The following is a 15,007-nucleotide window of genomic DNA, read 5'->3' as shown; positions in this document are numbered from 1 at the left end:
CCCAGCCCTCCGCCACTAATTTCTATCTCAGTCCGATGCCGCCAATGCCCGCTTCCTGCCTGCTCATCATACTTGTTATATATTGTACATTTTTATAGAAAAAATAAAATAAAATTAGTGTTTGGGACTGGGAAGGGAGTGGGAGGAGGACATGAATGCAAGTCTGTTTTCCAGGGCTTCCATTAACTTAATGGAGAAGGGTCTGAATGGGTTAAAAAAAAATGCGTGAGATCCCCCCTCCTAAGTATAACCAGCCTCGGGCTCTTTGAGCCAGTCCTGGTTGTTTAAATACTGGAGAAAAAATAGACAGGGGTTCCCCGTATTTAGACAACCAGCACCGGGCTCTTAGTCCGGTCCTGGTTCCAAAAATACGGGGGACAAAAGATGTAGGGGTCCCCTGTATTTTTTAAACCAGCACCGGGCTCCACTACCCAGGGACATAATGCCACAGCCGGGGGACACTTTTATGTAGGTCCCTACGGCCATGGCATTACCCCCCCAACTAGTCACCTCTGGCCGGGGTACCCTGGAGGAGTGGGGACCCCTTAAATCAAGGGGTCCCCCCCCCTCCAGGCACCCAAGGGCCAGGGGTGAAGCCCGAGGCTGTCCCCAGCACCCCTGGGCGGTGGGTGCCGGGCTGATAGCCATGTGTGTAAAAAAAGAATATTGTTTTTTGTTGTGGAACTACAAGGCCCAGCAAGTCTCCCCCGCTTGCTGGTACTTGGAGAACCTCAAGTACCAGCAGGCGGGGAAATAACGGGCTCGCTTGTACCTGTAGTTCTACAACAAAAAAAATACCCAAATAAAAACACAAACACACACACCGTGATAGTAAAATTTTATTAAAACACACTAACACACTCACACATACTTACCTACATCCCACGTTGGTCACGTCCACTTGTCCTGTAGAATCCAAAGGGGTAGAGGCACCTGTAAAAATGAACATTACACTGACATATGATCCAGGGGGAGGGAGGGAGAGAGAGAGAGAGAGAGAGAGAGAGAGAGAAGAGAAACTAACCTGCTGCTGGAGCCGGCAGAGGACAGCCGCACGTACTGTACGGCCACCGCTGCTGCCTGTCAGGTGATCGGGAGCCGGGAGGACGGAGCCAGAAGGGGAGGACGGGGGGAGAGCTGCACGCTCCGCAGGACCGCCGCTGCTGCTAGTGAGGTGAGCGGGAGCAGGAGGACCGAGGGGGGGGGGGGGCTGGGGGGAGCCGCACACGCTGAAGGCCCACCGCTACTCCCGGCTATCATTAACACCGGGACCCGCCACCTCCAGCGCCGCATGTGGATGATTGGACAAGGGGATCCAGCCCTGGATCCGCTGTCCAATCACAGGTGCCTCGCTGACATGGGGGTGGTGTCCCTGTCAGCGAGGCACTTGGAACAGTGCCGCTTTCCCTATGGTTTTTCATGGGCTTTTACAGCCCAGTGCTAGGCTCCGCCCCCCGCACTGTCCCCGTTCCCATTATCTACGGGAGGCACTGCTATCAGTGCCTCCCAAAGTACTTTAAAGCATAAAAATTATTAGGATTCAATAAAGAAGATACTTATTACACAGATTATGTGTCATAAGTATCTTCTTATCACAGGGGAGACACTGCCTCCCCTGACTGCACGTCCCTGATACATATATACATATATACATATACACTCACATATATGGACCCACACACACATTGGCACATAGGCTTAAGAGCCTGATGGTTTCCAGCAGATATCAAAATAACGTTTACCCCATTACACAGGCTTTAATAGCCTGAATGCTTGCTGCATTAAAATGCAGCTTAGTTATGGGGCCTCCTGCTATCGTCTATTCTAGTACAGGTTAATGGATCGGTCTTTATTCCATCTAAGATGTAATACTGCCGTCTCTGTTGTTTCATGTAAAATGCGTCTTTCAGTGAAGACTTAAAGTAAAGGCCCCCGTACACTAGAACGATAATGCCCGATTTCATCCGATTTCGACCTTCTGGGCCGATAAATCCGATGTATCATATGCGATCCCGCCGCCCGGGCGGTTCAAGGGAAATCGTATGCGACATGAGGGTTCCGACGTGTCGCTGTAGTGTATGAGGCCCTTTAGGTGATAATAAATGGAATGAGCTGATGATGAAACCTGCTAATAGAAGAAGTATGTTCTAGTGGAGTTATTGCTCCAGGTGTCATGATTCATTAAGCTACATCTGTGTGACACCAGTACTATAAATGACAGGCATGACGTCCAGCGGGCCAGCCTCCTGTCAAAGCTACATGCGAAACGCGTAGAGGCGTGGCCTGATAGATGGATCCGCCTCCAAGCTGACCGCCGGTTTGTGCCTCCTGCCTGTGTTGGTGTCCCGACGAGCCGCAGTGTTGTTCTGTAAGCCGCTGGTGCAGTATGAGGTCCCGGAGGTCCTGGTTCCCAGCGCAGCACTCTTACCGGCAGGCAGAGATTGGAGCTGTCCCGGATGCCTTCTCCTCCTCCCTGCAGCCGGAAGGACCTCCTGTGTTGCTAGGGGAGGAGGAGTTTGGTTTCCGGGACCAGGGTTGACCAGGATTTCCTGGTAGAAGGTAATGCCAGGGGGGAGGGGGAGGGGTCAGCGTCTGCGATACCCTCAGGGGCAATAACGCGGCGGACAGGGTATAGTACATATGAAAATGTGATAAAATGGGGGTTTCATCGCATTTTCCCTTTAGTACATCCCGCCCTTAATGTGGATTCCATCTCACAGTGATTTTATTTGTTAATGTGAATCCTACGCTAAAGGGATTTTACCTGTTTTAAATAAAAGTGATTTGCACTATGTGCGCCCCCCTCTTTTGTTTCTGTATTTAGAATATATATATATATATATATATATATATATATATATAACACACACACACACTACTTTTATATTTCCAATTTGTGCTTATATTCAAACTGCCATATTCATGAGTTATTTTTTATATATATAAAAAAAAATATATATATATATACATATATATATATTTATAAATGTGTAAGCCCTCACTCACTGGCTCCCTCCCTCACTGACTCGCTCATCACTAATTCTTTGACTTCCCAATACGTCAGGAAGATAAAATGTAACAGGTATTCTTCAGGTGGGAAATAGGAAAACTACGTAATTAGGATTTTAATAAACCTCCCCTAAGGGTGTGAAAAGGGCGATGACATAATGGCATCATTACCGATGCGTGACTTGCGTTGCGTGAACGATAACGCCCAAATGGACAACTGGATCAAAGTTTGGATTCCACCTCCAGTGTGTAGAACTTAATAAATAACGGTCCCATCACTTATTACCGTATCTGCTACGGGTGCTCCTCGGGTAACGCCACGAACCATGGATTAACATTTACTTACATTAAGACGTCTCAAATTTCCATCTCTATAGATTTACCAAATTATTAACTCATATTTACAACCGTGACAATCAGACACTCCCGTGCGAGGAACGGGTAGAACAGCTAGTAATATAATAATTAAGAGTGCATCTAGGAGCAGTGCTTTGTGTTTCAACTCTGCAAATCATAGAATTTAGATTGTAAGCTCCATTAAGGCAAGTACAGATGTTAAAAGCATATGATATAAGGATCCACCTACACTTTCGTTGTTTAAGGCCAAATTATTTTATCTTTTTCGGATGGAATGGATAGGATATTTACTAGACAAAGATACTAAGATACAGAAATTCTTTGAAGTGTGGGAAAGCTATATAACGACCATGTCGACAGCAGTCAGGACACAGCTTCATAGCTCGTTCTCTAATACAGAATGGTTTTTGACTAGAATGATTGCGGGGGATCCGCCGATTGTGATATAGGACTGACTGCCATTCTCAGCTCGATAGACGACTGGGAGGAAGTTGGCATACAGGCACTGGGGTTGTTTTTTTTTTGTGTTTTTGTTATTCTCACCTACACGCATCCAGATCAGTTGACTAAACCAGCTTCTAATCGGATGGATACGGAAGCCCCGAGAGGCATGTTCTATATAAGTGTAATACTGTTGTTTGTACTATGTTTGAAATGTCTCTTGATTGGAGAATCAGTTGTAATATTATCTACTCCCCTTCCGCTTTTTCCTATTTGATATAGGTTTGACCTACTGTGAAAATTTATGTATGTATTACGTATATTGCTTCAATAAAAAATATGTTTAAAAAAAAAAAAAGCATATGATATAAAAAAAAGATGACTTATGATCGAGTATGATATAGCAGCCAGAACCAGCCACAGGAGGAAACAACCTGCTCCTTAAAACATGTAACACAAGTCAAAAGGTGAGGAAAAAGTTCACATGGGCAATGATATGAAAGAGATGTTCAGGCTCTGAAATGGTCCCATATACCATCCGATATTCATACTCACAGCTTTGGTGTAATTACATTGCAGCTTTTTATTACAGCAAGAAGACACACATATAATGAATTAAAACATAGTGCATTAGAGTTCATAGAGTGCATTCTCTTGTAATAGCCCGCTATGTGGTATAGTCAGTTGGTATAGCCAGGTACAGTATTAGGTAGTAGGATAAAACCAGTTGATATCTACCATATCCTTAGGCCTGACATATCCCATAGGTCTTGTCCTGGCAAAAAGAATGGCATTCCCTCGGTTCTCCAAAAGTGTAGCTTCCCGTGCCACGTACTAATGTGACTGGAATTGCTAAAGATGGCTGCCTCATCTTAAACAAATATGTACAAAGGGTTTGGATCCTATTGAAAGTCAGTGTATACACAAATAATTGTATTACAGATTTCTTATATGTAAAACATTAACGCAACCTTATTTCATGTCTACCAGTTCAAGGAAATTAAACTGTGTCTTGTTCTCACCAAGACTGTGGCTAGTTCTCACCAGTGTGACCTCTCTGATGTCTAACAAGAGAGGATTTCTGTGTAAAACATTTCCCACACTCAGAACATGGAAATGATCTTTCACCGGTGTGACTTTTCTGGTGTGAAACAAGATATGAGTTACACGTAAAATGTTTCCCACACTCAGAACATATAAATGGCTTTTCTCCTGTGTGATGTCTCTGATGTCTAAGAAGATGTGATTTGTGTTTATAATATTTCCCACACTCAGAACATGGAAATGACTTCTCACCTGTGTGACTTCTCTGATGTGTAATGAGATTTGATTTCACTGTAAAACATTTCCCACACTCAGAACATGGGAATGGCTTCTCACCTGTGTGAATTCTCTGATGTGTAATGAGATGTGATTTCACTATAAAACATTTATCACACTCAGAACATGAAAATGGTTTCTCACCTGTGTGACTTCTCTGATGTATAACAAGAGTTGATTTCTGTGCAAAACATTTCCCACACTCAGAACATGGAAATGGTTTCTCACCTGTGTGATTTATCTGATGTGTAAGAAGATCTGATTTACATGTAAAACATATTCCACACTCAGAACATTGAAATGGCTTCTCACCTGTGTGACTTCTCTCATGTTTAACAAGATTTGATTTCATTGTAAAACATTTCCCACACTCAGAACATGGAAATGGCCTCTCACCTGTGTGAATTCTCTCATGATTAACAAGAGCTGATTTCAGTGCAAAACATTTCCCACACTCAGAACATGAAAATGGTTTTTCACCTGTGTGGCTTCTCTGATGTGCAACAAGATGGTATTTTTGTGTAAAACATTTCCCACACTCAGAACATGGTAATGGTTTTTCACATATGTGACTTCTCTGATGTACAACAAGATCTGATTTTTGTGTAAAACATTTACCACACTCAGGACATGAAAAAGATTTATCACCTGTGTGATTTCGCCAATGTATAATCAGATCTGATTTCTGTGTAAAACATTTCCCACACTCAGAGCAAGGAAATGGTTTTTCGCCTGTGTGAAGTTTTGTGTGTGTAAAAAAAGAAAATTTATCTTTAAAACATTTCCCACACTCAGAACATGGAAATATCTTCTCTTCTTTGTGAAGTCTAAGATGTTTAGTAAGATGTGATTTACGTGTAAAACATTTCCCACACTCAGAACATAGAAATGGTCTCTCATCTGTGTGTTGTTTCTGATGTCTACAAAGATTTGATTTGTGTCCATAACATTTCCCACACTCAGAACATGCAAATGGCTTCTTGCCTGTTTGACTTATCTCTTGTCTATCAAGAGCTAGTTTATGTTTAAATGTTTTCCCACATCCAGAAGGGGAAATGACTGTATCACTGCTATGATCTATCCTAGGTGCAGCAATATGTGAGTTACCAGGAGAACATTCCTCAGGAACAGAGGGATCAGATGATATATCTGCACTGTGAGGTGCTGGATGTATATTTAGGGAAATTGGGTTTTCTTCTGGAGACCCTTGTGTGATGTTCTTATCTTCCAATTCAAAATCTGGAGACCAAACGAGATGTCCCTCCGAGGTATTCCTTGTATTGCGTCCATCTGGTAGAAATAATTAAAAAAAATAACTAAGAATCCCGCAGCAAAGGGCCCATTTGGCTCTATTTGATATTGCACCTATTCCCAGAGGTTTGTGCTTAGTACAACCTCATGGAGAATACTTTGCATGTGCTTCATATCACACTCACAAACATAACAAAGGAGAAGAAAGGAAACAAGGGGAGTTTTTGTAGAGTGTGGCTGAGTCCCTACTCATCCCTCATGTGGATATGTGAGACACACAAGTTGCGCCCTTCACAGGGCAATGACAGGCTTGAAACCAAAGGTATCAGTGCCTCCTACTTCAAACATGGCATCCACAATTTCATATAGGAGGCACATCTAGTAGACGGCCAACCCAGAGTACAATGTGAAAATGATAGAATGGAGTGCACAGGTCACTAAGTGAGCCAGGGAAGGAAACTAACTCCCAGACTAGCCACCGAGGCATCATCCCTTTTATCTCTGCTATATTGGACATGCCAGGAGAAGATATGGATTATAATGCCGTACAGATCAGCCAGAGAGTCAGAGCTTCTTGCAAGTCCATACAAATACACAAAGTGACTGTAGAGTCCTATAGCAGGATACAGGCCAAGGGATTGGGAGACAAATTTAAAAAAGGATCCACGGTGCTGCGGGCTATGTATTGGCTTCCCATATATTTAGCGTATATCGGTCTAACGCAGTTCCTAGAGGTGGCCTGGAAGCACACCTCTGCAAATAAATAATAAATACTGTATAAAGTATTATACAGCAAAAACATTTTTTTTATTTCTAAATGCCCCAATCCACAGCTGGTATCCAAAGAAGGGTGGTCCTCTAAAGTTATTCAAACAACTTTTATTTCCATATATAATCCATAAAAAACAATCCTCAGTCTCAATGTGCTTTCTACAGAGTTCTTACAGTAGGAGAAGTGGTACATACAATAGACTGTAGATGTTACACGTATAGTGTATCTGTGCACCAGGGACTATTCTGCCCGTGGTCTCCTAAATGCTCCTCAGCGCTAGCTGTCCTATATCTTCAGCTATCTCTGTTCTCCAAGGTCTGCAGTGACACCGATCTTCCTGCTTTCCATCTCTAGTACTCTACCACCTCACTGATAAAAACACTGTGACCGGGTCCACCTGCTGACGACACATTTCCAACCACAAATGGGTCTTTGTCAAGGCAATTTTTTATACTACTGCCCTCAGATCCATTGTACTCACTCCAGAGCATCATACATGTTCCAGGGCATCTTAAAGTAATACAGATAGATCCACAGTTATCTTGGCCTCTTTGTATATACTATTAGAAGTATCCTAACATATTCCGCACAGGCTCCACTGAAAAACTCATATCTCTAAATATAAAATAGACTTTAAAACCTTCAATATATATGATGGAGACTATTCTAAAACAAAAAAAAAATGGGGTTACAAAACTTCACAATATTCTAAGAGACACATGTAAGGTCAAAACGGATATTTTTTAAAGAGGCACATATAAACTCAAAACAGATATTTATCCAGATATTTTCAGAAATATATGTAGACTCCCTATAACTATTTAAATTATTTTACTGAAACCTTCAATGTATCAGATGGAACCTCTCACAAAAGCAAAAAGGAGAGTTAGAAAATACACAATGTCGAGAAGCACATGTAAAACTCAAAACATATATTCTTAAAGGGCACATATAAACTCAAAAACAGTTGTTGTTTTTTTAAATGTAAGTCAATTTGCATTAACTGTTCAAATACTTTTACAAAAAACATTTCTTGTTACACTGACATTGTACCAAATAGACCACACATCTGTTTTTAGAGCTTCCAGCCTCAAATAGATTTTTTAAATGATCAAACATCATACCCCTTTTGTAAGAACTGATCTTTTACAGTACACACTTGCTACCTAAAAATATTCTCATCTGTAAAATGTATTTTTATATGACGGAACTGGCCGCCAGGTGTTCCCCGCAGCCAGTTTGGGTGATGGCTGATATCTCTTCCAATAAGAGTTACTCTCAGTTGGTTTATTACATTCCTCTGTGTATATACTTAGATTATTTTTATAGATTGTTAAATCCTGAAAGTTTATTGTGTTTTCGCTAACTGAAAAAGTTTCACACAAAAATTTTACATTTTTATCCAACTTCTCCTGAAGATTCAGAAGGGACTCCTCTTCACATTTCCATATCATTATGATATAGTCTATATAGTGATAATAAATTATAAGGCCCACCCCCCAGCTCGCTCCAAACATGAAACTCCTCCCACAAGCCCATGAATATATTTGCGAAACTCGGGGCAAACCTTGTACCCATTGCTATCCCTATACGCTGTACAAAATTGGTGTCTTTAAAGAAAACATTATTATATTTTTTAAATTACATTTATACCTTCTAAAACAAACAACTTCATAGTATTGTCAGGTTTTTTAGGAGTGAATTAGGTGAAGAATGTGTATGTAACCTTATCCAAAATGATTTTCATTATAAAAAAATATATTTTAAAGAAAGCTGTAGCCCCCCCCCCCCCCAAATATCGGTCATCACAACTGGAACATAAGAAACATCGCGACTTTCATTTTTTACAGACAGTACAGCCACCAGGTACACAGAGGGGGCTTTGGGGGGGGGGGGGGGGGGGTTTGCTTTACACTTACACAGTTGGGGTCTTGCTCTGCTGGCTGATCAACAGCATGGCAAACACTGGGTGAGGGTGCGGGAAGGCAGAGGAACATTCCGGTCCCTCCGAGAGCAGCAGCAGAGGGAAGTCTCTCTTCCCTGCAGCTGCAAACACTGTATCTGACTGGTCGCATCCTGGTCAGATAAGGCACTAGCTGTTGTGGTCGCATCGGATGCCACCATGCCAGGCAAGTGGTTAAAGTACGGCCCTTCTTTGGATACTAGTTGTGGATTGGGGCATTTAGAAAGAAAAAAACTTTTTTTGCTACATAAAATGTTTGATCACATTTGTGGTGACATTTTGTTTTTCTTTTGTTTTTTTTTTATTCAATACTTTTCTTATTAATTTTCTGTTTTTCCACAAAACAAAAATACAGAAAAAAAAAATACTAAACCAGAGCAATTCCTCACCCAGGGAATACGCAGATTCCCATCTCTCCTATTAACCGTTTATAACAGTAAAAAGGTGCAGGCTTAAATTCCGAGACATAGATTGTAAATTAAGACTAATATCACATGTTAGCATGGAGCTTACAAAAACAGTGCATAATGTAAAGAGTCGTCTACGGCAACACCACATACTTATTGAGCAAATCACACAGCAGCAAAGGGGTGATTGGCCGCGGGCATCAGGGAACGTCTTAAAGAGAGGCAGCGCACTCGATGCAAAACTAGGACCACAGACCCACTCCAACCCCCCTTTACATATCTCCTCCCCCACACGTCTAGACACGGAGCCCTCAGTAGCGAGTGCTCAGACACTCCGGTTCTTGGAGTGCGAAGACTCAAGCCATCTACCCCACAGATCTTGATATTTTTTCCCCGCTTTTCTAGCTACATATATCTCATGAGAAGCCGCATCATTTACAAGTGAGACCCGGGACCGTAGTGTGGGCATATCTTTAGCTAGCCAAAGCCGGGCGATACACACCTTGGCCAGGCCACATAGATTAATTACATATCTCCTGGCAGGGGGGTCCAGGGCATCCTCCTCCACAGCAGATAACACACATGTCATCGGGGAACATACAGACTAGGGAAATCCAGTCGACACCAAGGCGTCGATAACACCCGACCAGAATACGGCAATCTTGGGGCAGAGCCAGATAATGTGCCAGAAGTCCGCATCCAGACTGTAACACTTAGGACATCTGGAGGAATCAGTACCCCCTATATGGCTCAATCGCACGGGTGTCATATATACTCTGTGTAATATAAACAGTTGTATTTGTTGGTGTCTTGCGGTGGTAGTAGAGAACCGTGGAGAACATAGAGCACCCTCCCAAACCTCGTCAGAGATGGCACCCAAGTCTGATTCCCACTTGTCCCTTAGAAGGGATAACGGGTCAGAGTAGTGAGATCGAAGCACGCCTGTATAAATGTTGGACACCAGATGTCCGTTTTCCAGGGACTGCAGGAGAGACTTGCATTAAGCGCATGTCCCAGTTATAGGTATCGGTTGAAATGAGAGGAGGGTACACTGTAATCCTGTTGGAGTTGCAGGAACGTTTTCATTATACCATCAGTATACAAGTGTCCCAGGGATGTCACCCACCACCTCCCCCGTCTGCGGCGAAGCCAACTCTGGAAAGCCAAAAGCATTGTCCAGAGGAGTATCTGGGTCTATACCTTGGCCCAGTAGGATAACGTGTGCCTGTTTCCATATGAGAATGGCCTGTTTTATTATAGGTATCTTAGACAATTTATGGTTCCCACAGAGAAGCATCTGTAATGGAGATCCATCAGGGTAGACCTGTAAAAGCATTTGAGAGTGTATAGTGAGAGCATCTGGGGCAGTCACCCACTCCCATATATGTGCCAACTGTGCGGCAGAGTAGTAAAATCGAAATATAGGGAGAGCTAATCCTCCCAGCGCTCTCGGTCTGGACAGAATGTCAAGTCTCAACCGCGCTCTCCTGCTGGCCCAGATCACAGAAGAGAGCAAACTGTCAATCTGTCTAAATATTTTTAAAGTAATATATATAGGGGACTGCTGGAGGACATAAAGGAGTTTAGGCAAATACACCATTTTTACCAAATTGACCCTGCCAGTAACAGTCAGGGGCAGAGTCCCCCAACTTTGACCTTTGAGTGAAGATACACCATCTGCGGCATGATATTAAGGGAAACATAGGTACAAGGGTCATTCGATACCCATATACTCAAGAATCTGCCCATTTAAGCGGGGTATGGATCAATGGGGCCACCGGGACCAGGCCTCTAAGTGGAGTAATGGTGGACTTATCCCAGTTAATTTTTGAGCCCAGAGAATCGTCCATAATCCGTTATCAAGTCAAGGATTTTAGGTAAGGAGGAAACATAATCGTCCACGAAGAGCAAGAGGTCATCAGCGTATAACGCTATCCTGTCCTCTCTTGCGCCCACGCTGATACCCACAATATTTTGAGTTGCTCTAATCAAACATGCGAGTGGCTCAATAGCAATGGCAAACAGAGTCAGGGACAGAGGGCAGCCTTGTCTCGTTCCCCTGGACAGGGGGAAGGAGTCCGAAACAAACCCGTTCACCGAGACTCTGGCCATGGGCAGGAAATACAATAATTTCACATAGCCGATAAAGTTGGGACCCATGCCAAACCTACTCATAGCCTCCCAGAGGAAGGCCCACTCCACCGAATCAAAGGCCTTTGCGGCATCTAAAGAGGCTACAATGGCAGAGCAGTCCTCCCCCCGAGAAACTTAGAAATGAGTGAACAGGCGCCTCAAATTAACAGCAGTGGACTTACCAGGCATGAAGCCCGTTTGGTCAGGGTGAATGATTTGGGTGATGACCCGGTTAAGTCTGGAAGCCAGAACCTTGGCTAGGATTTTAATATCTGTGGGCAGCAGGAAAATAGGACGGTATGATTCAACCTTCCTGGGGTCCTTATCGGGCTTGGGAATCACTATAATCAACGCCTCCACCATAGACGGGGGAAGCGCGTGTTGGGCAAAAATGTTATTGAATAAATTAAGCATCTGAGGGGCAAAATTTTTTGCATACTTCTTATATAGTTCTGATGGAATACCATCAAGGCCAGAGGCCTTATTATCGGGGGAGGCAGAGATCGCAATCTCAATCTCCTCCAACGACAAAGGAGCATCGAGAAGAGCCCTGGCTTCACCGGAGATATGGGGCAATTGGATTCCATCCAAGTAGTCACACAGTTCTAGCGGTGAACAGGTCAATTTGGAACTATATAGAGCTTGATAGTATGAGACAAATTCCGCCACAATCTAGGGGGTGCGGTCCGGTACTGACCCAGCCGAATTCAAGACAGTATGAGAGGAGCGGTCACCCCTTGCAAGATTAGCCAAATAAGAACCTGGTCTATCCCCTGTAGCATATTGGACATGCGAGGAGAAGAGAAGTCTGTGCTGGGTTTTCCCCCACAGGTATTCCTTCCATTCACCCTGAGCATGGAGCCACACCAGCTTAGAGGCATCCAAGCCGTCTTGCACATACGTCATCTCTGAAGCGACAAGCCGGGCCTCCAATTCAGATTAAAATTTTCTAAAGGAGGATTTAAGACTCCTTACCCGTTTAATCAACGTTCCTCTCAGAAAAGCCTTGAAAGTGTCCCACAGCAGGGACGCATCCATGGTGTTTTCATGCATAACAAAGAATTCTAACCAGCTAGCTTCCAGGTTGGATCCTTCACCCATATGCGTCAATCAAAAGCGATTACATTTCCACACTGCCTGTCCTCGCTGACAGTTTAAGTCGATATGTAACGACATAGGGGAGTGATCCGAAATACCCCTAGTCTCATCTCTGACATTATGAACTTTGGGCAAAAGCTCCCGGGACAGAAGAGCCAAATCTATCCTAGAGAAGGAAGAGTGAGAATGTGAAAAACATGAGTATTGCCTCAAATCGGGATACTTCAATCTCCAGGAGTCAACCAAACCCAACTCCGAGACAGTGTCTGCAAATGGGGATCGCTTGGGCTGTGGGTTGGAGGATGCCGTAGACAACCTATCCATCTCGTGGTTTAAAATGTTGTTAAAGTCACCCATACAGATAACAGCTACCCCAGGGGATGCAGCCAGAAAGGCTGACGCCTTCTTAAGTACGTCATGCGAGTACGGAGGGGGCACATACACAGCCAACAATAATAGGGGGACGGAGTTAATTTTACACTTGAGAAATACATATCTACCCCATTGATCCATTTGTACCGACACTCCCCGGGACACTGTGGTATGCATGGAATGGAAAGCCCATCCCACCCATGGTTTTTTAAGGGACATAATGGGTTTCCATCAGGTAAATTATATCCGAGGCATAATGCTTAATCTGTCGAAGCACCAGGGAGCGCTTAACTTTGCAATTGATCCCCCGCACGTTCCACGACAGAAACTTAACCAAAGCCATGGCAAAGTATTGTTGTAATATTGCAGACTACCCGCGGCCAGCCACCTTCAGTAACTATCAAAAAAGATACGCCCGCAGCTAGTTGCGAGCTAAACATAGCAGAAATAAGCACATTGCACGGCATAAAATCAAAACAATTCAATATTAGCAATCTAAAATAACCCCCACCCCATATATCACCTAAAACTTGCAGCATACCTGGTTCCCTAACAAACAAAATTCCCTAAATACTAGCAGTTACAGCTAAGGCAGAGAACACCTTAACATACTCCGCCGATACCAAACAAGGTCAAATTCTTATATCCAAAAAGGGGGCCAAGAATATAATGACTTTAAGACAGGAGAATCTCCCAGCTAAACTCAAATCAATCCCCCCCTAGACCACTACACCCACCCCAACTAATTAACAGTCTACCCCTTGAAGACTTTATATCAGGACAAACACCTAGAGTATATGTCATAATAACAGTGTAGAAGTAGCAACTAATAATCTCCAGAGCCACCCAATCCCAGTGAAGGCCTAGAAAAGCCACATGCGGACCGTAACAGCACGACCCAAAACAGTAGCATGAGAAACCCCCACCCGAAACCACACTTCAAAAATAACACAGCAGATATTCAAGGAGGAAAACATTGGCTAGTAGAGAAACCACTGAGGAGGAAAGGGATCTAGGAGTCACTATTTCAGGTGACATAAAGGATAAATATAGTATTAATGGCACTATACTGGAAACTACTGAGGAGGAAAGGGATCTAGGAGTCACTATTTCAGGTGACATAAAGGATAAATATAGTATTAATGGCACTATACTGGAAACTACTGAGGAGGAAAGGGATCTAGGAGTCACTATCTCAGGTGACATAAAGGATAAATATAGTATTAATGGTACTATACTGGAAACTACTGAGGAGGAAAGGGATCTAGGAGTCTCTATCTCAGGTGACATAAAGGATAAATATAGTATTAATGGTACTATACTGGAAACTACTGAGGAGGAAAGGGATCTAGGAGTCTCTATCTCAGGTGACATAAAGGATAAATATAGTATTAATGGTACTATACTGGAAACTACTGAGGAGGAAAGGGATCTAGGAGTCACTATCTCAGGTGACATAAAGGATAAATATAGTATTAATGGCGATATACTGGAAACTACTGAGGAGGAAAGGGATCTAGGAGTCACTATTTCAGGTGACATAAAGGATAAATATAGTATTAATGGTACTATACTGGAAACTACTGAGGAGGAAAGGGATCTAGGAGTCTCTATCTCAGGTGACATAAAGGATAAATATAGTATTAATGGTACTATACTGGAAACTACTGAGGAGGAAAGGGATCTAGGAGTCACTATCTCAGGTGACATAAAGGATAAATATAGTATTAATGGCGATATACTGGAAACTACTGAGGAGGAAAGGGATCTAGGAGTCACTATTTCAGGTGACATAAAGGATAAATATAGTATTAATGGCACTATACTGGAAACTACTGAGGAGGAAAGGGATCTAGGAGTCACTATCTCAGGTGACATAAAGGA

General features: G+C 43.1%; 1 protein-coding gene across 1 annotated transcript in view; it reads right to left on the bottom strand.

Moving 5' to 3' along the window:
- Window positions 1-4,365: 4,365 nt before the first annotated feature.
- Window positions 4,366-15,007, bottom strand: part of LOC134984197 (gastrula zinc finger protein XlCGF26.1-like) — a 69,853-nt gene continuing 59,211 nt past the window's right edge. Inside the window, exon 5 of the mRNA XM_063949830.1 lies at window positions 4,366-6,417. Coding sequence (XP_063805900.1) covers window positions 4,841-6,417 — 1,577 coding nt within the window. The 3' untranslated portion in view covers window positions 4,366-4,840. The remainder of the gene's footprint in view (window positions 6,418-15,007) is intronic.

Source organism: Pseudophryne corroboree (genome assembly GCF_028390025.1).
Source record: "Pseudophryne corroboree isolate aPseCor3 chromosome 3 unlocalized genomic scaffold, aPseCor3.hap2 SUPER_3_unloc_4, whole genome shotgun sequence".
NCBI lineage: Eukaryota > Metazoa > Chordata > Amphibia > Anura > Myobatrachidae > Pseudophryne > Pseudophryne corroboree.
This window is presented reverse-complemented; position numbering and strand designations above follow the sequence as displayed.